Source organism: Lutra lutra, chromosome 3 (assembly GCF_902655055.1).
Source record: "Lutra lutra chromosome 3, mLutLut1.2, whole genome shotgun sequence".
NCBI lineage: Eukaryota > Metazoa > Chordata > Mammalia > Carnivora > Mustelidae > Lutra > Lutra lutra.
In genome coordinates this window covers 18,557,775-18,581,657 of record NC_062280.1, presented here as the reverse complement: position 1 = coordinate 18,581,657, position 23,883 = coordinate 18,557,775, and the positions used below count along the sequence as shown (strand labels likewise).

At 40.2% G+C, this 23,883-nt stretch overlaps 1 protein-coding gene across 3 annotated transcripts in view; it reads right to left on the bottom strand.

Annotated features, from left to right (window-relative positions):
• Window positions 1-9,364: 9,364 nt before the first annotated feature.
• The window catches only part of CPO (carboxypeptidase O), a 50,200-nt gene continuing 35,681 nt past the window's right edge, over window positions 9,365-23,883 (bottom strand). For all 3 annotated transcript variants that reach the window (XM_047722975.1, XM_047722977.1, XM_047722976.1), the window contains 7 exons: window positions 21,468-21,569; window positions 20,251-20,355; window positions 19,324-19,434; window positions 17,794-17,884; window positions 16,476-16,678; window positions 10,659-10,743; window positions 9,365-9,760 (listed from right to left, as the gene is read on the bottom strand). In XM_047722975.1, the coding sequence (XP_047578931.1) occupies window positions 9,498-9,760; window positions 10,659-10,743; window positions 16,476-16,678; window positions 17,794-17,884; window positions 19,324-19,434; window positions 20,251-20,355; window positions 21,468-21,569 (960 nt within the window). In that variant the 3' untranslated portion in view covers window positions 9,365-9,497. The remainder of the gene's footprint in view (window positions 9,761-10,658; window positions 10,744-16,475; window positions 16,679-17,793; window positions 17,885-19,323; window positions 19,435-20,250; window positions 20,356-21,467; window positions 21,570-23,883) is intronic.

Below are 23,883 nucleotides of genomic sequence, written 5' to 3'. Positions count from 1 at the left end.
TCTTGGGCCAGTGGACTAGCTGGGGCATATTCTTCCAATGGTGCTGGTAGAGATGAAAGCAACCAAATGGAAATACATGAGGCCACTTCAGTTGTAGGCTCAGAACTATATGGGGCTAATTCCTCTTAACATAAAATTAGCCAAATCAAGTCACATGGGTCAGCCCAAACTCAAAGAATGGGAAAGCACACTCTGCCCAAGATGAAACTATGGCAAAAGTAGATGGAGGGAAAGGAAGAACTTGAACCCACGCTAGCTATGGGACAGGGTTGGAATTTGAACAAGGCTTTAAACCCAAGTTCTTAACCAATATTTGCATCACAGGGACTTAACAAAGGGTCACTGTTGTTGTCTTAAAAACTCAATTTGTCCCCTGTATAGATTGAGTGAATTACTATAAACAAACAAATGAGAGTGGAAAGAAAAGCTATTAGTAAGAAGCAATGATAGAAGAATAAGAAATGGGACAGAGAAGAAATTTGTAACAATAATCCATTACCCAGTGTTCACTATTTACAAGATACTTTGCTCATATTTTAAATCATCATTTCAGAGCAAATGAAGAGAATGTCTCATTTTGTCTTCCAAATGTCTATACTGGCTTGGGTTAAAAGTTTTGAGACTCAAAGTCACTTGGAAGTAGTGATTTGAGAGCTGTGCCCTGTAGTATCATGCTTAACTTTAGATAGTCAGGAACACTGTGCTCTACTGGGAAGGCTGCAAGGGCCAGAAACATCAGGGTCTGACCTCAAGAGGAGCAGCAGGAAAGCAAAGCAACATTGATGAACCAGATGAAGACAAATAGGAAGGAATGGGAAAATGGCTTAAAATGACCTATGAAGACTTATGAGGTTGGAACAAAATAAAAGTATGGATGGAGAGTTAAAAAAAAACCTCTGCCTGCCAGGGAATGGATGACCTAGTTTCTTTAACTTTGTAACCTCAACTTGAGCTAGATTGCTGGTGTCAACTACAGATAATCTCACAGGAGATCAACTTTTGTCAGGTCCAGGCATCCAAATGCCACTCCCCAACAAGAGACCAGTGAAGGCTGGAAAGAGATCATTGCAAAAAGAGCTGACTGACCCCTCAGCCACCTAGCACTTTCCCACTGGGTTTATGACATTCCCCTTTTCTCTCCTTTTTGGAAGAGATCTATTTGGATTACCTTAGACAATGATTCTACTCTCCATCTCCTTATTCCCCTAACTTGAAATCATATTTAAGGAACTACTAATAATTGCTCTTTTCTCCTCACCGGACATGTGCATGCCTCATTGCTGTGATACAGAAACCTGTCTTATAGAGGGCACAGAGAAAAGAGCCGAGAGAGCCCACAGAGGACTAGAAGTGACTCTGGGGTCAGCCAAGGGAAAAGGCAATAAGGAGAGGAACAAAAGAAGGTTCTTACAAGAGAAGGAAGACAAGCTCTCTCCTCCTGGTGACCAGAAATATTTAAGTCTCAGAGTAGGTGCTGATGCCCAGCAGGCAGCCAAATGTGGGGGGACTCTGTGGTACATTCTGGAGTCATTTATCTGTACTTTGCCTTCCTTCTCCAACCCACTCGTCCATGCCAGATATCATTCTTAAAGGAAAACTCTTCAGTGATGCCACTGTGAGACATCTTACTGATCTCAGAATAACCAAATGCTGAGAAACCAGGAGATAAAAGAGGGAAGTAAGTAGTCATTGACAATCACATCAGACATACCCTACACTAGGCAAGTCATCATGGGGGAGGACAGTTGGCAGCTCGATAGACTCAAAAGTGCTTTCTTTTTTATTGTTACTCTATGGTAAGAGTTCCCTTCCTGTATCTTGGAATTTCCCATGAGAGCTGGAGTTTGGGGGTGAGAGAGATAATAATCTTCACTCCTTGCATTTATTGAGCATTTCACTCTGTGACTAGTGAGGTGACCTAGGGTGGACAAGTGACTTTGTTGTGGAAAACCAGAACTCTTCAAAGTGTTTTACAAATGTTATCTTATTGAATTGTCTCAACAACTCTGTAATGTGGATCCTCTGACTATTCCCATTTTATCAATAAGACTGTTGAAGCAGAAAACAGGATCACCAAGCCCCTCCCCCCCCCCAAGATATACAGACAAGAAGTAACTGAACTGAGCTTTTCACCTGGGCAACAGGCTTCAGAATTTCTGCCATTAACACTGCCCTGTATTGTCTTCTACACATGAAACCTGGGAAGAGTCTGTGAAAATAGTTACATGCAGACTTTGAGCCCCAGGGACAATGTTGCTACAATTAAGTAGACCTTACGATTAGAATGGGTTTGGCTTTGGTTTGGGAAACCTCGAACCTAAATTTGGATGTATGCCCAGACCACAGTTGAAGAAAAAGTTTGACTTGCTTCTTGAGAATATGATCCTCTGAATCTGTTGGGATAAATTCTGAGATTGTACAAGGCTCTGCCCTCTCCCTGATAGAGTTGTCAGCTTTGCTTTTTGATTGACCAGTGTCCACTCACTCTTCTTCCATCTACAAGTGCCTGACTTCATTTTCTGTCTCAGTCTACATGGTTTAGGACAGCTGATCTATGAGAGGCCTGGATGTCAGTGTATTCTTACCTCTGGGCCCAAGGAGGCCCATTCAGTCCTTATTTGGGCATCTTACTGGAACTACTAGAAAAGAGAAGCATTTTCCTAGTGGCAGAGAGGCTAGGACACTGTCCTAGATCAGTTAGGGGTAACTTGCCCCAAGTGGGAAGAATCTGCTTCAGGAAAATCAACAAGAAAAAAGCTGATACAAAAATAAAATATGAAAAATTACTAATCCTGAAAACATATTTGGAATTCCCAGATCCTTCTGTTCCTGAATTCCCTCTAAACATTTCTGTTATACAAATCAATAAATTCCCTTTTTTAAGTTTGAAGCCAGATTGTTTGAGGTTCCAATCCTTTGTGTTCAAAGAAAAAAAAGAAAAAAAAATCTGGCTAGGACACCAGCGGGCAGTTGAAAGAAGGCGCACCCCTTAGTTCCTAGGGCTTAAGAACTCCATTCCTTTAGAAGCAGGGTCCTGGGAATTTCCTCCTATTATCAGAGACAACAGCTGACATCAGATGCTTGACTTTTTATGAGGCAAAGATCCAGAAACAATCAGATGTTTCTTCACTGAGATTTAATTCCAGTCTTTTCTTCCCTGCTTGAGAGAGAGTTTGTTCAGGCTTATCCCCACCTCCACTGCTCCCCTGCACGCCCCCTGACTCCCAAACCCACTACTCCATCTTATCCTACCCTACTGCATTCTGCCTAATAAAAGACTTGGAGAGTACTTTTAATTACAAAAGCATAATTGGATGGAAAATCTATGGCTGTTATCAGGACCTCAAATTAAAGAATTTGTCTTGCATGGACTACAAATCATTTAAACAATCAGACTATTTCCAAGTTGTGTTCAAGATTAAAGACAACCAGGTGAAGTTTTCCTTGCCCCCCGCCCCACCCCCGCCCCACACAGAGGCTGAGTTAATGGCTCTTTTATTCTTGGTTAGCTCCATATACCTGGCCTCCGTTTCAGTACTTACCCTTATGTGAGTGTTTACTTTTCTGTATTTTGAACTAGACTCAAGAATCTTTGAGGGAAGAGATTTTGTCTTTCACATTTTACCTCCTTTTACTAAAAAAATAAATCAAGGTACTCTCTGTCTACCTAGTGACAGCTTTACCCTGATTATGAGCCAAGGGCTCTAATTTAGTGTTTCCCAAACTGTGTTCCCTGCACCAGCAGCATCAACATCACCAGGGAATCTTGCAGAATGCAAATTCTCAGGCCCCATTTGCTGAATCAGAAACTGAGGTGAGACCCATCAGTCCATGTTTAACAAGCCTTCTAGATGGTTCTGATACATGCTAATGCTGGAGAACTACTGCTCTAACATTGCCACCCAATAGCATCAGTGGGGAGCCTGCTAAACATGGAAATTTTATGCTCTGCCACAGATCTATTGGAGTGGCCCAAGAATCTGTGTTTTAATATGCTTTTTGAGTGATTTGTGTACTGTAGAGCACTGCTTCCTAAATTTTCAAGGTCATCAAATTACCTAGGGATCTCATTAAATCCATATTCTGATACCCAAGGATCTGAATTTCTAACAAGCTTCCATGTGAGACTGGATCTACCAGGTCATGGACCACAGTTTGAGTAGCAAGGGCCTACAGAGAAAACAGAAAGTGCTTCAGGACTTTGGGGAATCTGTGGAGGGGGGCAAGGGGCATCTCTAGACCCGCTACCACCCCTCTCTCCAGATCAGCAGAGTAATTCTGGTTTTGCCTGATTGATATGTCATACTTTAAGGTACATTTTTATTTGAAATAGGAATTCTGCTGCAAAACAAATCTTTGGAGCAACTGCGTTAGAGAAAATAGTCAACCTTTAAAGTGATAGACTTGCAAACCTAATTATAAAATAAATGTCATAGGGTACATTAGCGTATGTGCAGGAGGAAGCTGGTGGATATTATGTTTTTAAACTTTTTTTTTTTAAGGCTTTTACCAAGTTTCCATATTGAAGGAAATTTTTTGAAACATGAGATTGAAAAGAAGGTTGTCTGCGAGTAGAGACCTGGTTTAAAGTTAGAAAGTAAGCCCGAGTTTCAACTGACACCTTAACATGGCAACTTTGCATTTCCTGCTTCCTGTCTGAAACTCAGTGGTTCCTCTTTTTTCACACTACTTCCCTTCCCTTCTGGCTTCCATGGATCTGTAAGTCCACTTTCAGCACTGGTCTGTTGTACCTTCCTAGGTAGGGATGAAACAAATTTGACTTAAGTTCTCATGATCTTATCATGCCATAATTTTTCTAATCACTCACTGGCAATAATTTCCACCTTTCTTCCCCACATCTCTGTGTTCTAATAGACCCCACATTGAATCTTTCTGAACAACATCTCTGATTTCTATCTCTAGTTTCCATTTTTATAGCCCCCAACTTGACTTGAATCTTATTCAGTTTATATGTGCACAGTATATTTTTTGAACTCTTTGCCTCAGACTTCTCCACTCCAACTGTCTCTTTCTAATTCATCCTCCCAGACTTATCTTTACACAACATGTGTTTATTTATCCTCCCTGTGCAAAAACATTAGGACTCCAGGAAGCCTATAGGGATAATATCCAAACTGTTTGGCATTCAGGATCTTCAACCACCTGATTCCACTTAGACTTTCTACCTCACATTCTCAGGATCCTCTACCTAATTAACTGGGTTTTCAGGGAGTTAAAACCCATGAATACATATTATTCTATGCCTCCTCTGTGTTTCTGTAGCTGCTTTTACATCATCTGTGTGAAGAGAAAAGACAGTGTTCACCTTTGATTTGCACTATGATTTTGGGGATGACTTGCTCAAATGTTTTGTTTGTTTGATTGTTTTCTTTTTTGTTTTTGTTTTTTTAAAGAAGAACAAGTTCTCAGGAAAAAAAAACGTAATAAAAGATCAATGAGAAAGGTATTTGCAGTTTGGGAAGGAGTTCGTACACTCACCATTTCAGCTACTTGGAACTTTACTTTTTATTATTATTATGTTAAATGAATGACTCCTTAGAAAGAAATAAAATTCCTTTTCAGGATAGCTAAGAAAAGACTGTGCAGTCTTGATTACAGCAGAGTGGGAAACTGTGGTAAGTGGCCTTATTTTCTCATAAACTTTTATCATAACACCAAATACTTCAAAATTTACAAGTTCATAAAGGGTGATCTTTTTTTACTTTGCTTTCAATAAAGACAAAATGGGAAATGCATGTTTTCCTGAAATAAAAGTCTTATCTGAAACAAGATTCCTCACATTCTAGAATAAGTCTTCAAAATAAGAATATTTCTGTCCATATGACATTCATAATCCCCAGACATATTCTGATTATGAAATCCTACTATGACTTTTATTAAAGGTCACTCTAGGAAATTAAGAACATATTTTGTTTTGGTAATAATTCCAAACAGGGTTGTCCTCTGTTGGGTTCTCCAGATGTAAACCCAAAAGTGAAGATTCATATACAATTGGTTTACTCAGGAGGTGCTCCCAAGAGAAGCTGGTAAGGAAGTGGGGGCAGCAGGACAGGAGAAGGGAAGAAGCCTTGCACAGTTGTACCCTCGGAGAAAGTTCTTTGGAGGGTAACTCCGAACTCATCCCACAAAATCTCTGCAACATGGGTTATGCTTCAGAGTTTTCCCCAACCCTCTGCAAAGGGATACGGTGTTATATCGTCAGTCCCCATCTGGGCAGGTGCTGATGTTTCTGGTGGTGGGTAAAAACCCCATACATGTCTCACTCTCAGTGGCTGCAGCCAAAGTATGTGGGTAGACATCAGAAGAAGGGTCACATATGTGTGAGCTGTTAAAGACAAAAAACATGTCAAGGACAGAGAGAGATACAGGGGAAGGGGCCTAAAGGTATCTGGATGAAGTATTGACGGTGAGCACTGGACAGTGCTTCTGATATCCCAGAGCCAGGAAATTCTTATAAATATGAAATTCTCAATAATTATTTGATCAGTCAACAATTACTAAGAACAGTGTGAAAACTGGCATGCTACTTCTCTTTATCTCGATTTCTTCATCAAATAAATGAAAGTACCTAACTCAGGATTCTTATGAGTATTACACAAGGTGATATACATAAAGTATTTTAATCACCTCATAGAATAACAGAAATTAACAATTATTCATTTTAATTTTTTAACTCCTTTATAGTTAGTATTGTAATTTGGGGGCAATGGGCTTCCCTTAGTGCCATGATACATTTAGGCCAGATTCAAATTACATGTATGAGATAAGAATAATACTGGGGTGATATGAAGAATATATTTTTAGTAACATATCAAAAGATGGTTAAACTGCATAAGAAAAGGAAGAGAAACAGGAGCTTGGTCATACATAGCCGAAACAAAAATATAACTCATTTTGACACTGATGTAGAAAAAAATAGGAGTTAGAGGCTTGGATACCATCTGAATTTACCATTTTGCATCATTTTAAACTCTAAATTTACCTATAAGTCAAGAAGATTTAGATCCTTTGTAGGAACATTTATGGAAAAAAAACACCAACAGAGTTTAGTGGAAGGAAAGAAATAGTAACATAAAATGCAGTATATTCAAACTTTCTAAAAAATTTTTTAAAAGGCACATGGAGGCACCTTTATTAATACTGAGAAATTATGTTAAACCATATAAAATCACCAGTAGTTGGACATTTTTGACCTCGGAAAACAGCAATTTTGCATGATTTGATCTAATACATCAAGCCTATTGGAAGACAGTCATCAATGGGCTTCTCTTGCTCCTACACATCCTGCTAGCTATGCTAAGGATGTGAGGCTCTGGACCATTTCAGAGTTGAGTTTGAAGCAAGCAAGCGACTGTGAGTATTGAGGAAGTGTCTCCTACTACAATAAAGAGCAGGCTTGCTTACTGTTTGCTATAAAAGCAGTGAAATCCTCCAGCTTAGTGTTTCTCTCCTATAACACAACTCACTGCATTAGCAGGTGTCATCTGGGATCTTTGGAAACTTGAGAGCAAGAGGAATCAATATGAATATGTTGATGCTCAAGCTGCTTACGGTGCTGTGAGTACTGCTGTCCTGTGTCCCTGACTCTGGAGTCTCATGTCTTTCAACATCCATGAAACAGTAACGAGGTAACTTCTTAGCTTTAAAGTAGGGTAATATCAAATCCCAGATCCAACAGTCACAGGACAAGACACTCTCAGGATTTCATTCATTGCATCGGTTGTGAAGTTTTCCCAATCTATTGCCACTTACGACCAGGAAGTTAAAACTTCCTTAAGAAAGATCTGTGTGGTTGCTTATCACCTTTCCACCCTTGCTCTTAGGATCCTGTCACAGGAAGTATAAAACTTTCAGAAGAAGTAAAAAACATGTCCTGGACCTCAGGTCCCCTTCATGGCCTCAGAGCCATGCGAAGTCCCCCACCAAAAAGCTATGATTGTGTCCTAGACTCTTGGAAGAATCCATGTAAGAGGTTTCAGGCAAGCTAATAGCTTGCATCTCCATCTCTTCCCTTCCAATTTTATTTGCCCATAGGATCAATCTTTCGACATAAATTAAGCTTTGTAGGTCAGAGTTCCATAATACTTACAGGTCCAAATTGTTAAAAGACAGTGATGGAAAATAAAACACAAGCTAGATGAAAGCTGATAACCCAGGTTCCAAGGCACAGCTCCCTCACTTTCTTCTTGAATATGGCACTGGTGGTCACACTAGTTTTCTTCCCTCTTAGGCTGATTACTGATGAGACCATACCATTTCCTCCTGACAATGCCACAATTGTGGGGTTGGCATTTTTATGGAAATAGCTGTTCTCTGATTCATTAAGCCCTATTGCCCCTGACATTTTTTTTCTTTTTGACCCTTATCAGCCACACACTGGCAAAACAGGAAGAAATAAAGAGGACAAAGAAAAGCAATAACGGGGTTACAACCAAGAAGTGTATTGTGACCGTGACTAACAAGAAAATTTAGAAATGGGTGACTGAACACCCAAGGATGCTCTGTCAGCTTGGTTACAGCTACAACATTTGTTCAAAGCCTGACAAGTGCTTAGCACCATTTCAAGGTGTCACACGGAGATACATAGGAAATGACAGTCATAGACACTAACTTAAGAGCACTTGCAATTTAATAGACAAGATAGCACAATTAAATGCCTATATTCCTGTATATGTACAATCTGGCCCTTGCTTACATCTCTACTTACTCTTTATTTCTCTCATAGTACCTGTCACAAGCTGCAATATTCAGTTTATTTATTTGTGTTCTTGATTATTATGGCCCCCCTGAGCCAAGAGTTGCCCTTATGCAACAGTGTGTCCATTCCAACTATTTATAGCTTTCATCTTCAATCTCACCCACTGGAGTAGAAATTCCAAGAGGATAGGGACCATGTCTATCTTATTCACCACAGTAGCACTAGAGCCTAGCAAAATGTACCTAGCAGATTCTCAAAAAGGATTTTTGAAATTAATTAATTAATTAAACATTAAATAAATAAAACCAGGAATGGCTATGTAGAAAGATTATGTAACATCTTCTGAATGCTGCTACTAATTCAGTAATACAAAATTAAATGTGAACCTGGTTCCAAAAAATGAGCAAATTTTTTAAAAATTTAGATAAGAAAAAAACATCTCTAGACCCTATGGTAGCTGCCCTGAAACTGACCACAGCTGCATAAAAATGGATGGGCCAAAATCAGCAGAACTTCCCAACTGACCTGTAGATTCATGAGTCACTGAACTTTAGAGTGGTTTGGTGTGGCATTGTTGTAGCAATAACTAATAGTACACTCTTTGAAAATAAAAAAAATTAATTACCAGCAAAACACACCTGAAAATGCAAACATGATTCATCTTTATTGAAATAGAAAATATATTTGAATTATCTGATTTCTCTTTAACTTCAGACAAACACCTTCCCTGCAGCTACATTCGCACGACTGGGGCTGAGCAGGCCTGGGTAGGATACACTCAGAGAACAGACATGAAGGAGACCAGCAGGCCCAGCACCATAGCAGTCGATGTCATCTTCACAGCACTGTCTGAGTCCCAGTATTTCTCATAGACGTCATCCAGGACCGAGAGCACAGCCTCCATGGTCTCCTCGCAGGTGGCCTGTATCTGAGATGCTGGCAGAATAAATCCGTATGTGCCATTGTCCCTCAGTTCAAACGTGTATGAGAAGGGGATCCCAATGTCCCGAGCCCAGTCTCTTGAAGACCCTGATGTGGTATCTACAAACAAAAGCATGAAGGTAGAGGTAGAAATTATACTGGGAAAAGATAAGTTTCTATGGCTATTTCAGGGAATAAAGTTCCAGTGCAAGAACATGAGTAAACTTTTTCATATTAAGGATTCATGGGTAACTGTCTTCTCCCTCTCATTGATTTGAAGCCCCACAGGGCAGGAATTATATCTCATTTAGACTCCCTGTCTCCCCTCACCACCTCCCTGAATATCTAGCATTATGCTTGGCACATAGCAGAAGTTTGGTTAAAGTTTCCTGCTGAATCAAAGACTAGACAACCTAGTTTTACAAGGCAAGTGAACGGACATATAAGGGAACAGAAGGAAAATGAGCAACAGGGAAAATATTATGCAAATATTATCCAGGTGGTCCTCAGGTGGATGGAGGAGGTGGTGGCTGGGGATGGGGGGAGGCTGTGCACTATCCTTTTAACTAAATTCTTTTCTGTGTTAGATCCTTTCTCCAGGCCCCACCTGCTTTGCTTTCTCAGCCTGATGGGTCCTCTGAGAACTGAATCAACTGACCAAGGGTTGCTGGAAAACATCCTTCCTGTTAACTCCTGTGCCTTCTCACTTGCCAGCTCTTTCTAACTGAAGCCAGAGGGAGTTCTGGTCTGAGCCAGGGTATTAATTTTTTCTTTTAGCTCACACCTTATCCCTAGAGAGCGTAATTCTGGATTTGTACAGACTCCCTTTTATCCTTGGTCATTTTGATTTGTATAACTTCCTGTTGACCACAGGAACTCTTCCGTCCCTCTCCAGCCCACTCCACTCCCCAAAGTCCACTGGCTTCTTTTGTGCCTTAGATACTATTGAAGAGGCAAAAAAAACAAAACAAAACAAAAAAAAAAAACAAAAAAAAAAAACAAAAAAAAACCTACTTACATAAAATATCTGCACTCGATCCAACTCTATAATTGGTTCCATGCTTTTTTTTCAATGCATTTGCTGCCTTCTGTCCAACTTGGATCTGTAGGTGGGAAATGCAGAGACAGATATCTGGTGTTAAAAATAAATCCAACAATCCAGAGGGTTGGGTATTTTGTTCAAATCCATCTCCGGAGTTCCAGACCATCTTTCTAACTTCCCATTGGACCTCTATACCTAGATAGCCTTCTGATACTTTAAACTCAACACGTTCACACCCAATTTCATCATTCCCCCACTAATAAAGCTATTCTGATTTCCAAATTTCTGACTTATCATGCTCCTCCAATCACACGTAAAATCCTGCAGTCACCTTTGACTCTCCTTCTTTCAAATGGTTACCAAGTTGCATTATCCTATTTTGGTCTCATTACCTCTGAAATGGACTATTGTCATCTTCTAGTAAGTTTCCCTTCCTCTCACCAATCCTTATCCCAATCGATCTCTGGATTCCAGGGGAACTTGGGTAGAGTGGAATTATGATCACGATCCTGCTGAAAAGCCTTATTCTTAATTGCCCACTGAATTAATCACAAGCCTCTCAGTTTCACATTCACAGACCCTTTACGATATGGCCTTAACCTACCTTTCCAACACCATATTCTTTATATCCTACCCTAGATGATAGTCACACTCAAGTTTTCCCACTGTTCCCCAGACGTGCCCCTTTCCTCAGACTCCGACCTTTTCCCCAGATATTCCCTCTACCTGGCATACCTTACCTCTTTTCTCTGCGTGTTGAAATTCTATCCAACCTCAAAAGAATTTTTCCAATGCTGACTCTTCCATGGGGCCTTTCCTCATTACCTCAACTAAATCCCCTCTCTCCCTGCCCCTCCCACCTTGGCCCTTTGTTCATACTTCTAACTCCCTTCTTATTTTTCCTTATAGGTATTTAATACTTATCTCTTATAGGCTTATAGAATTTTAGAGCCGGAAGCTACACCCTTCCCCACATCTGCCACCATGTCACCTGACTACACTGGAAATTTCTCAGAACTGAATGATTTCTAATGTCTCAGCCTTGCTCTCTGAAAACCTTTTCCTGAGATCAGAGCCACTAACAATGAGAGATACAAGTGTATTGCTGTGTTTATTAACCTTCTGATAAATTTTTTCATATATCCTTTCAACAGTCTTTCAATAGTCTCCTCTAAATATTCCCAACCCCAGACTCCCTATTACTTCCCCTTCAATTTTACACAAACACCACCAAAGTCTCCTTGACCACTCCCTGCCTGGACTGTGATCCATCTTTGCTTTCCCCACCCCTTAGGGCAGCCTGACTGCTTTCGCAGGTGCATCAGCTCCCCTGACTTCTGACTAGTGATGAGTCCAACTTTAAAGCTTCTTGGTCCTGCATTGTCCTGCATTGCCCTGCATTGTCCAGCTGAATCTTGGGGTGTAACAGAGCGGTGCTTGGGCAGAGTAGGGATAGGTATGATGAAGTTCAAAAGGAAGAGTAGAAAAGGGTGTAAGTGGTGGTAGGTCATATACAGCAGCTGTGAGCAGTATCCTTAGGGTACTTGGGACTTTCTGAGCGTGGCGGAGATGAAAGAAAAAGCATTCAACTGAACATATTTTCAAGAGCTTTGCATCCTCTTTACTCACTATTGAGAATTCTGTCATGGGCCATTCACATTCCTTCTCTCTTCCTGAATAAAGGGCTCTAAGTCTGGCTTAGTTCCTGGGCTCATGTTGTCCAGAATGACGTCATGGGTAGGAAGGGCTTGAGGAGTGCATGAAATCAAGCTGGTTTGAATCTTTTACACTGCAAAAAGGTATACGAGCTGTTTGTAGATAGAAGAGAAAATGATGGTAAGAAGGAGAAGAGAATCAGAAAGAAGACTTCTGGAGAGAGAAATTCTGCGAAGGAGATAAAAATGAAGAGTGAAGAGAAAAGATCAGGAGTAGTTGCTATCCGTGAGCAAAGTGAAGAGCATGAGGCGGGGAGGGGGAAAGAGTTGCTAGGATTTACCAGCTACACTCCCTTTTGAAGTTCTTTCAAAGTCTCGTAAAGACATGAATTGCTTTTAATTATTTTTAATTCTCATATGTTTCTCAATTTCTCTTAATGAAACTCCATGCTAACTGGTCCATGTGGGACCTTAACTTTTACTTGGGTTATATGCACCAGCTCCAGGCTGCATTTTCCTTCCAAATGGCCCTTGCATTTTTTTTCTCTTCTGCAGTTCAGCCCAGACAACTATTTCTTTCTTCTGATTGCCAGCCTTTACTTACTTTATCCTATGTAATTCCTTTCCCTCACATCCTGTTGGATGGGAAACATTCTTTCTAGTTTCCTCTTCTTTATTGTTATAAGAAATTTTGATTTTTTTTTCAATGATTCCATTAGCAATTACTACGGGGAAGTTGATAGGAGTAGGAAGTATCAGGTATATAAGAAGTATACAGTTGTGACCCTAGCTTATAGACTTGGTCCTTTCCAAGAAGATGAAATAAAATCCAGAGACTCTGACTTCTATCCTTAAGGGTGGACCTCCTGATTATTCTTCCCTCTCCTTTTGACACTCTACCATAGGGCCATAGAAAGCCAATTTCTCTGCTGCCCTTCTTCTCAGCCCAAAGGCATGTTAGTCAAAAGAATAAAAATCCCTTTGCCACTAGTACATAATTTACATTTCTAAAGACCTTGAGCCTGCTTAATAACTCCCAGAGAGTTTCCTATAGGCATATATTCACAGGGAGGCACACAAAAAGGTTGATGAGGACCCTGGCATGTGTGTAGGAGGAAGGAGCTTGGGATGGGATCTAGAAGTTGATATGGGAAGAGTTCAAATGGAAAGAATGTCAGCATTTAAAACATTAGAATTTTTATAGCTATTCTAATTTCCAGAGCAATTTAGAACAGGGCTATATATAGTTATGTTTCCCCTACATAGTGATTGCCAAGTTGTCTATCATGCAGTATAATATTTATCATGATTTCTACAAATTTTTGGTTTTGTAAATATATAAAGATTAATTACTAGTCTCTGGTAGTTGTAAATAATACCCAAAAATGGAGATCTCCTTCAACAGTTGGCTTGATTCTGTGTCTTTTGTGCACTCTATCAAAGCTTACTCATAAGAACCTAAAACCACTGCTAGCTAGCTTCAGTGAGATTGACACAAGGTGGCAAAATTTTCACACTTTTTTATTGAAAAGTCTTGGAGATGAATGTTTATGCTAACTCTTCAGCACCTCAGACTGTAAGAAATACAGAACTGAAGTACCCTTTCTCAATTCAATGTGCCCATTTCTAAATACGATTCTAAAGGTTTCTCATTAATTTCCACCTTTTGAGTTACCTTCCAGTCGTGGCAATGTTAGTGCCACAGGTCTCTCCTGCCCTTTTGCCTCCTTTAGTTGTGATCAGAGTGCTCTAACCAGAAAACCAATAGCACAAGACCCTCTCACCTTTGAACACAAACTTTGCAAAATGGTCATATAGTATCTGTTTTCCTGAGCCAAGAAGAGAACAGAATTCTTAAAAAAAAAAAAAAACACACACACACACACACACACAAAAACACAAAAAAAAACCCACCAGGGGTTACAGACTGCTTTTTTCTGTTGGTGGAAGGCCTGGCCCATTAAGGATCTACAATGGCCTGTCTATGGTGGTTCATTTGTATTTGTCGCAGATCCCTTTGACCAGAAGGTAGGACATCTAATAATACCACAGGAACAGGGAAATAAAACAGGTTCTGGGCTTTTCAACTGAAATTTCTGTTCCTGCAGTTTCCTTTAATGAGGAAACGAAATTTCTAGAGCTCGGGAATAGGAGAAAATAGAACATAGTGATCTGGTCATCAAAGTTGATAGGTGCTCCAAGAAGTAGTATGCCCTTTCTGAACAGAGAGGCAGTATGAGGAGACTGAATGAATGTAGCCTCTGGAGTTGAAGACATGAGTTCCAACCTGGGCTCTAACAATCACTGTCTATTGTTAACTCAAGGTCTCAATTTTCACATCTCCAAAGTGAGCTTATTGTATTGTCGTCGGGTCAGATGAGATAATGGTCCTAAAATCCCCTTATAATTGCAAAGTGCTAAGCAAATGTTAGTTCTTGCCACATCTTGCAAAATGATCACATAGTACAAATGTCTGAAAACACTGCAAGAAAGATTTGGGGATACTACTGGAGGTACTTAATTGTTGGGGGATGGGGTCCCTTCAGCAAAGACAGACACTGGTTTTTCTTTTTGTGCCCAGACATGTGTTCTCCAGGTCATGTTCCAGCAGGAGAGGGACAGGACAGGTAAAAGAATCGGAGGGTCCACAAGCCTCTACGACCTCAAGAACAGAGTGAGCTTAGCCTCCATCCATCCCAACATTTGTTGATAATGAGGGGCTTGTTCTAAATAATAAAAAAGATGAGCAGAGAATAACAAGTGTTGATGAGCAAGTGGGGGAAATTGGAATGCTTGTGCGTTGTCAGTCTGAATAAAAAATGGTAAAGCCTCTATAGAAAACATTATGATTCTTCCTCCAAAAATTAAAAACAGAACTGTCATATGATCCATCAATTCTACTTCTGGTTATATCCTCCCAAATTTGAAAGTGGGATCTCAAAGAGATCTTTGTATACCTGTGTTCTTAGACGCATTATCTGCAGTAGCTCACAGGTGGAAACAATTCAAATATACATGGACAGACGAATGGATAAAGAAAACATGAGACATACATATGATGAAATATTATTAAGACATAAAAAGGAAGGAAATTCTGACATATAATACAACATGAATGAACCTTGAGGACATTATGCTAAATGAAAGAATCCAGTCACAAAAAGATAGACACTGTATGTTTCCATTTGTACGAGGCATAAAAGTCACAGAAAGTGAAAGTAGAATGGTGGTCTACAGAAGCAACAGGGACTGAGAGTTGCTTTTAGTGGGTATTGAGTGTCCACTGTGCAAGATGAAACAGTTTTGGAGATTAGTTGCACAATAAGATGAACATACATAACACTACTGAACTGTCCACTTAAAAATGGTGAAGATGATAAAATTTAGGTTATGCAAATTTTGCAGTAATTAAACATAGGAAAAAATACTGTTTTTAAAAAGATAACAAATATTCCAACAATTCCAAATTTACCCTTCCTTTGATTTGTATCTGCTGTCCTTAAGTGCAAGAAAGGGCAAAGAGACCATCCTTTTCAACAACTGTGCCCGGTGCTTGAGTAAGCACAGCTTCAGAGGACATGGATGTAACAAAATTCACTTTCCCTTCCTGGGCTTGGGCTTTGCTGGCACTTCCCCTTACACATATCCCTAAGCAAATACTAGAAGCAGAGTTTTGAAGAAAATAAAGCATTGTGTTTAGCAGAGAAGAGAGCAGATATTATTTAGCCATGTTATTTTAGATATGCCATATTCCACTAACAGCTGGCAAGTTCTTTAAAGCACGGTTCAAAAGCTATAATTGCTGAACGGAGCTTCAAGAGAATTTACAGAAATGAAAGCACATTCCTGCAGATTATTAACATAATCGTCTCATTTATATTATAGACGAATACCTAAGATGTCTCCCAACTTGACACTTTACGAAACAGGTAGTTAATTAATGTAGGTAAAGCAGCATTTAACCTGAAGCCTTCCCAGCAGGTGTCTGGCAAGGTGCAAAATGCAGAAGAAAGAAAATAAGGAAGAGCAGAGAGAACAAAAGCAGGGCGGGAGCCAAAATCTTGAAAATGGAAACCAGGGAAAGGAAAGCCAGGATCCCACAGAGGCTTTTGTAAAGCCTCTGGTGCTATGGTCTTACCAGCTCTTCATGGTTACTGGACTTATTTTTAGTGTAGCCATAAGGTGTGAGAATGAGCTGCCCGTAAGAGTGCATGGTCAGGAAACACACGATGCTCTCCTTCTTGCTCTCTACAAAGCTGGAAACAGCCTTAGTCTCCGGTTCCGATACTGGTCCTGTCCCACAGAATGTTAAATGGTGGCAGTCTTTCGAGGCACCGATACCTGGAATACACAGAGAACCAGAAAGAAGTGAACATGATACCTAGTTTAGAAGGGACTTAGGGCAAGGAGTCACCCCTGCTCAGAGCAACCTGTGCATGGAACTGGGGCTTGCCCAGGCTTGTCTAAGTTAGTTTTGGCTAAATTAGTGAAGGGGGATAGTCATTCAAGGACAAGCTCGGACAGGCAGGAGGGCTGACATTCCGATTTAGAGACAACCTCCATGCTTCCATGGCCCACAAAGGAAGATGCAGAATGAAATGGTGTTTTCAGTAATTTTTTTACTACTGAAATAGATGTTTGGGAATCAGTTCTTGGGTTCCGAGGTCAGGCTAAGTCTCTCTCACTGTCCTACTGGCTTCTGTGTCATTCGAGCTATTTTGCAAGGACACAGTAGTCTGTTCTAAGTGATGATAATAAGGACTACCAGCTGAGCACCGTATACCCCCTGGGCACCTGGGCACAGTGGTTAGCCCCTCCTCTGTGGCAACTCATCAAATTCCCACAACTACCTACTGATTGGATACTAGGACTATGGCCCACATTTTAAATAAGAGAAACCTAAAGCAGAAAGATGAAGCAATTTTTCCAAGACCACACAGCAGCCAAGTCTGAGTTTTTACCCTTACCATCTGGTTTTTAATCAGATTGCTCTTAACCATTTCTACCTCCTTATTTGCTTCTGATTCACAGGGCATGTTAAGATTCAGAAACAAGAACATGCCTTAAGGAGAAGGAAATGTTTGCCTTATTTACTCCTGCCTCCCTGCTATAAAAATAATCTGCAAGGATAATTCTCTGATTTTTTTCTTTTCTTTATGAAAATTCATATATTTAAAAATAAAGTGATAGATTTCAAACATATTCCCTTTGATCTAGGTCTTCTTTGCCCTTGTTTAGCCAATTCCACTTGAAAAGGGTCCTGCACTTGAGTGTTGCTGGTTCTTACTACATAGATAATGTCATCCCTTAGGGTGAAAACGCCGGTCAAGAAGTCCAGAGAGCTGTGCAAAATTAGATGTTTATTTTTGAAAATTATATCTCTAGTAATTCATCTCTGTCCTAGTTTCTCTTCTCCATTTTTTGCTCATCAAGCCATCAACTAAATGTGTACTTACTACACCAGGCCACATTGAAATTTCGATTGAGATCTGTCCCAAAACATGTGCCGTTATTATGGGATGAACGGGATTTCCTCCAAAGCCGGTCCTGCAACAGAAGAACATAGAAATGCTGCTGTTCTGGGGTCTTATAAATCACAGTGTTGGTGATAAGTGGGTGGCCCTGGAGCATAAAAAAATAGTCCGTAGGATTGTCTGGGAAAACTTGCCTTTAACATAACAAAGCTCGTGCATATATTTTTTAGTCTCACAGATGGACCAGCAACACCCCAAAACAGGAACATCTGTCCAACCCCAGTGTACCTACATGTACACCATCAAATTGGAGGGAGTATGGCCTTTTCCTCATGAGCAGATTAGCAGTGCATGGTGGACGTGATCTGCTTAATCAGGGAAAGCTTCAGAGAGTCATTTTTTATGTCCAAGTGATATAGGATGAAAGGTAAATAGCTTGGCAGATGGAAAGAGGCCGTTCCAGGTGTATCAGTGATGGTCTCTGCACATTTCTGGAAGCAGAAGACTGATGAGTGGAGATGAGCATAAAGACAAGTTTCTCCAGACAAGCTTGGAGGGAAGAATTTGATTCACACCTGAGCCAAAAGGCTGCTGCAGGAGAAGGGTTCCCAGGAACCACTTTTGGGAGAGCAAAAAGGAAAAGGGAGGAATGGATACTCTTTAGAAACAGGGGTTCTTGTTTGTGGAGTGATCTGTTTTCAAGACACTTTTAAAGAGGAAATTTTCTTTTTTTAAAGATTTTTTGTTTGTTTATTTGAGAGATAGAGAAAGGGAGCAAGCATTAGTGGGGGAGGGACGGGGCAGGGGCGGAGGGGGAGAACCAGGCAGTCCCCATATTTTAACAAGCCCCCCCCCAGGTGATTCTGATGCAAAATAAAGCTTGAGAACCACTACCATAACAAATTGGACAGCTGAGAAGCAGGCAAGCCTCTGAGCAGGGAGCCAGATGCACAGGGCTCTATCCCAGGACCTTGGGATCATGACCTGAGCCAAAGGCAGATACTTAAACTACTGAACCACGCAGGTAAACCAAGAGACAGTTTCCTATTAACTAAGAAACTTCAGAGATGTTTTCCCCCTGTATAAATGATCACAGTGGAAAATGAAAGTTGGGTTGGAATTTATACACCAATTGTGCCCCTCGTGCTTCAAAACTGGGTGGTTACAGGGTAGTATATGAATTTTATACTAATCTGAGAGGCAATCCACAAACTTGAAGGAGGTGGACTTGGAGAAAAGTTAAGGCTGGCTGCAAAACTGGGAATATGTCAAAACAAACAAACATACAAACGTGCTGGATTTCAACTCTAACAGGACCTCCACTTTCTCCATCCTAAACTTGATGTAGATTTTTGGCTTAACAATACTGAGTTAATTTTTATTCCAAATGGGGTTTCTTTCTTTACATGGCTACAAACATTTCTGTTTCTACAATGACTAAGGTCAGAAAAATGAACCCGAGTCAAGATCTAGTTCATGGACTCATCCCACAACCACATTTGATGTACTCACAGTCGTCCAAGTATAGATATAACCATCAATGTTAAGAACGGGAAGAACATAAAAGTCCAGGTTTCTAAGGAGCCTTCCTATCCTTGGGTTGTCTTTATAGTTTTGTAGAATCTGGAAATTTAAGAGAGAAACATTTGAAATGCTCCTGGGGAAAGGTCTTTTTTCTATTTTCTAGTAATTTCAACATAATTATAAGAGGTGATTGCACATGGAACATCTACCTTCTTGCCCTCCAATCCTGCCTCAGCTGTCCAAAATGCAAATTCTGGTTCTCCTCCCCACCCCCCACCCCAGGCCCCAATTCATTGGGTCTAATGTGGTATGTGAGGTAAAGCCCCAGAATTTGCCTTTCTAACAAGTTCCCTGTTATGGCAATGCTATTGGTCTAGTAACCACACTTTGAGAACTGCTCTTTGTGGGTTTCTTTCTGTTGTGGTTTCTGAAAAGATTAACACAAAAAGTATCTTATAGGGTATGGCTAATATGTAACAATTCACTGAACTAGGTATTTTCCACATGCTAAGTCTCTTGTCTACACTACAGACCCTCTAAAGAGGCCATTCTAAGCTCCTTCTGCAGGTGAAAAACTAGGGGTCCTGGGGTTAGAAAATTTGCCCAGAACTCTCAGCAAAACACAGCACCAAGCTTTACTCATCTCTGACTTCCATGAAGTATTGTCTCCTACACTTAGATATGTTACTTACCTTCTAGTACAAATTATTGTGGATACACTAAAAAGAGATCATAACACCTAACTCAGCTTTCAGTGACGCTACTTATAAATTCCATTTCCCTTGGGGTGAAGGAATAGAGCTGCAGTAGAGAGCTGCATTGTCTACCTGAGAAAAAGTGTGCTTTCTAAATAGCTAAGATTTGACAGGTATTTTTTGGGCAGTCAGCCATTATAAGAAAACTAAGGACACTTACTTCTTTCACAAACCATTGGCAAAAAGCTGGGGCAATCCATTCCCTGGCATGAATTCCACAGTCCATCCAAATGATCTTCTTGTGGTTAGCGGACGGTTGGCTGATCTGGAGGAGACATCCATTCTCCATTACCAAAGAATTGCTTATAATCATAAACTGCTGTTTAAAGTTTTCAGTTTTTTTATTCCCCTACAGGTCCTTTCTTCCTCCACTCTGTGATTCCAAGAATGAGGGAGGGATAGTGGGAGACACACCCTTCACTATCCACTCCTGGTCAACCCAATCTTTCCTTTCTCCCTGTGCCATTCTTGTGCAGCAGTTCAGCCTCTCTCCAGCGAGAAAGATCCACTCCTCTTTCAACCTGGCAAGTATGGATTCTCTTTGATGGGTAAAAGGTCATGAACACTTCCAAGTTTGTCACAGTCACATCTGTTTTGAATGTAAATGACCTGGACTCCAGCCATTCATTGAAAGCCAATGGAAGCTGGGCTGATGAAGGCTCTACTTATTTACCAGTGAGAAATTTACAAATTGGGATAAAGACAAGACTGGATCCATCATATTCAAGGAGATTTTTCCTTAGAGCCTGATCCATTTTCCTAATCCAGTCAGCATATTTCCTAATCCAGCTTTTACCTTCATTCCCTCTTATGATTACCCTTTTTATAAGTATGTGTATTTGATTGTATATCTACCTTTATTGCTTCCTTATTATATACCAATTCTACTCTTTAAAATATGCCTCTAGGCAGAGGATATTTAGATATCTCTTTTGGCTGGCTCAGCTCCCAGTTTGATGGCCTATTGAAAATTAGGTAGGGGGGCACCTGGGTGGCTCAGTGGGTTAAAACCTCTGCCTTCAGTTCAGGTCATGATCCCAGGGTCCTGGGATCGAGCCCCACATCGGGCTCTCTGCTCCGCGGGGAGCCTGTTTCCTCCCCTCTCTCTCTCTGCCTGCCTCTCTGCCTACTTGTGATCTCTCTCTGTCAAATAAATAAAATCTTTAAAAAAAAAATTAGGTAGGTAAGCACCCCATGCTTAACATATTAGGCAATCATTCACTCAACTCCTGGGTAAATTCGATTTCAGAGCCAATAGTTGTAGTTCTAGATAACCCTCAAATTTGGGAACGTATTTTGTAAATTAACATGTCCACAGTAAGTGGTAAGAGGGCAGTGAACTAAGTAATTAAGGTAATTCCCAGCCTTCTCACTCACCTTTAAATAATACATGGGCCGGGTCTCATAGGTCATTCCTAGGAAATGTTGTGTCACCACTCCAGTGTACTTTTCAGTTATCTGGACCATCCACTGATAGATCTGAAAGAGCCAGGAAGGACTGTGGCTATCAATAAGAAAATCGTTTGCTTGCCTCTAATTAAGATAACTGCTTCTCTCATTAAGATACTGAACTCTTAAGGTGAACCATGAGAGACTATGGACTCTGAACAACAATCTGAGGGTTTTGAAGGTGTGGGGGTGGGAGTTTGGGGGAACCAGGTGGTGGGTATTAGAGAGGGCACGGATTGCATGGAGCACTGGGTGTGGTGCAAAAACAATGAATACTGTTACACTGAAAAGAAATAAAAAATTTAAAAAAAAGATACTGAACTCTGGACTATTTGCTCTACATTGTGACTGTGTGCTAAACAAAGTACAGGACTAAACCAATGAACTATGCTCACCTCCTCCCATTTTCTGTTGAACTTTACAAATAAGTTATTGAGCATTAATAGTGTCAATAATCCACTGATAACACTTCAGAAACATCATATCCTTCAAATGGCCACACACCTCTGGACTTGGACCCAATAATGGGTACCCGATCATGCTAGCAGTTTCAGGTCACACTGATTTGGGTGGATCCTTTTGGATCCCAACAGTATCCTTTGCTAATGCCTGTGGATCCAAGATTAGAGAAGAGTTGGATACGCCCTTCATAGAGCATGCCAATAGAAATTTCTAAATCAGGGGCGCCTCGGTGGCTCAGTGGGTTAAAGCCTCTGCCTTCGGCCCAGGTCATGATCCCAGGGTCCTGGGATCGAGCCCCACATCGGGCTGTCTGCTCCGCGGGGAGCCTGCTTCATCTTCTCTCTCTCTCTCTCTGCCTGCCTCTCTGCCTACTTGTGATCTCTGTCTGTCAAATAAATAAATAAAATCTTTTAAAAAAAAAAGAAGTTTCTAAATCAAACCCAAATTAGTCATTTTGATTCATTTGAGGAGACCTGAATCGATGCTGAATTAATTAAAAGTCTTACACCATGCTTGGAAAGGAAGAGTCTTATACCTTCACCTGGAAGTCTATAATGTGGGGTTCTGTAATGACGAACAGACTGAGGGAATTCATAAACATAAGATAGTCATCAACACATGACAGGATAGTCCCACACTCAGTTTCTGTATAGTTGAAATAGCTATACAATAAGTTATGGTAAATAACCATAATTGACTTGAATAATAAATATTCTATTTGAAAATTATAGTATCTCAATTGGCATTCATCTTAACAGATTAAGCACATTAATATAACAGTAATAATATGTCAGTGGAGTATTTTTGATTCAGTTCTGTCAAAGGAGGAGAACGACAACTTCTCACATGGGTGTTGTGCATGCTTCATGATGGGCTGATTCAGATGAAGGTGTCAAAAGCCCTGGGAAAGCTACAAACAGCAGGGCAACAGTAGCAATTATCTATCTGTTGTTTAATCAGAAGTAGTGTAGTGTATTCTATTTACAGTCACAGAAAAGCTGCAAGATCTGTACTGACTTCCTGTTTCACAGGTGAGGAAACCAAAGACCAAAGAGGTTAAGTGTATTGGTCAAGGTCACAGGGCAAGTGGTCAAGCCAGGTGTGATCTATCTCCCATACCGGAGCTTAAGCTTTCCATGGGCCTTCCTGGATCTTGCTCAAATTTTTAGAATCTTTAGCACTTGGGGGTGATAGCTACAAAAGAATGTGTCAATTCATTCTTTCATTCTTTAAAAAAAATATGGAAAATAATAATATACTCCCAAATGCTGAGAGAATAAATGGTAAACCTATTTGGAAAGCAACTTGAACATTTATATAAAAATTTAGATGTGCTTATCTTTTAACCCAGAGATTCTATGTTTAGAAATTTATACTTCAAAAAAAGCTTTGCATGAAGTCACACACACACTTCACAAATATACATGTATAGTAGCTAATTTTTTACCATATCCAGTTTCAAAAATAACCAAATTCATCTTAGTAACAATACGAGTATTTCTATAAAAGAAATTTTCCCCTTTTAAGAACTACTGCCTGCATCCTTTGTACCCTACAAGAAATACCACATTTTCAGGTAAATGTGATTGACTCACGAGGCTTCTCCATTCCATGTCCTATAGCCATATACATGTTGGCCTTGCTCTGCTTAAACTGGCTAACAATCTGACAAACAAGAATAAGGGTTAATTTTAGTCCATGTTCACAGGAGCAAAACTGGCTAGATTGTTCTTTTCCTTTAATTTCTATTTATTTGCCTTTTTATTTCATATGAAAGGATTTATATATTCAACCAATAGATGATTTTCTGCAATCCCTTGAACTCAATGCTCAGGCAAATCTCTACCTCATATTTTGAGATTCTCTAACCTATGGATATTTA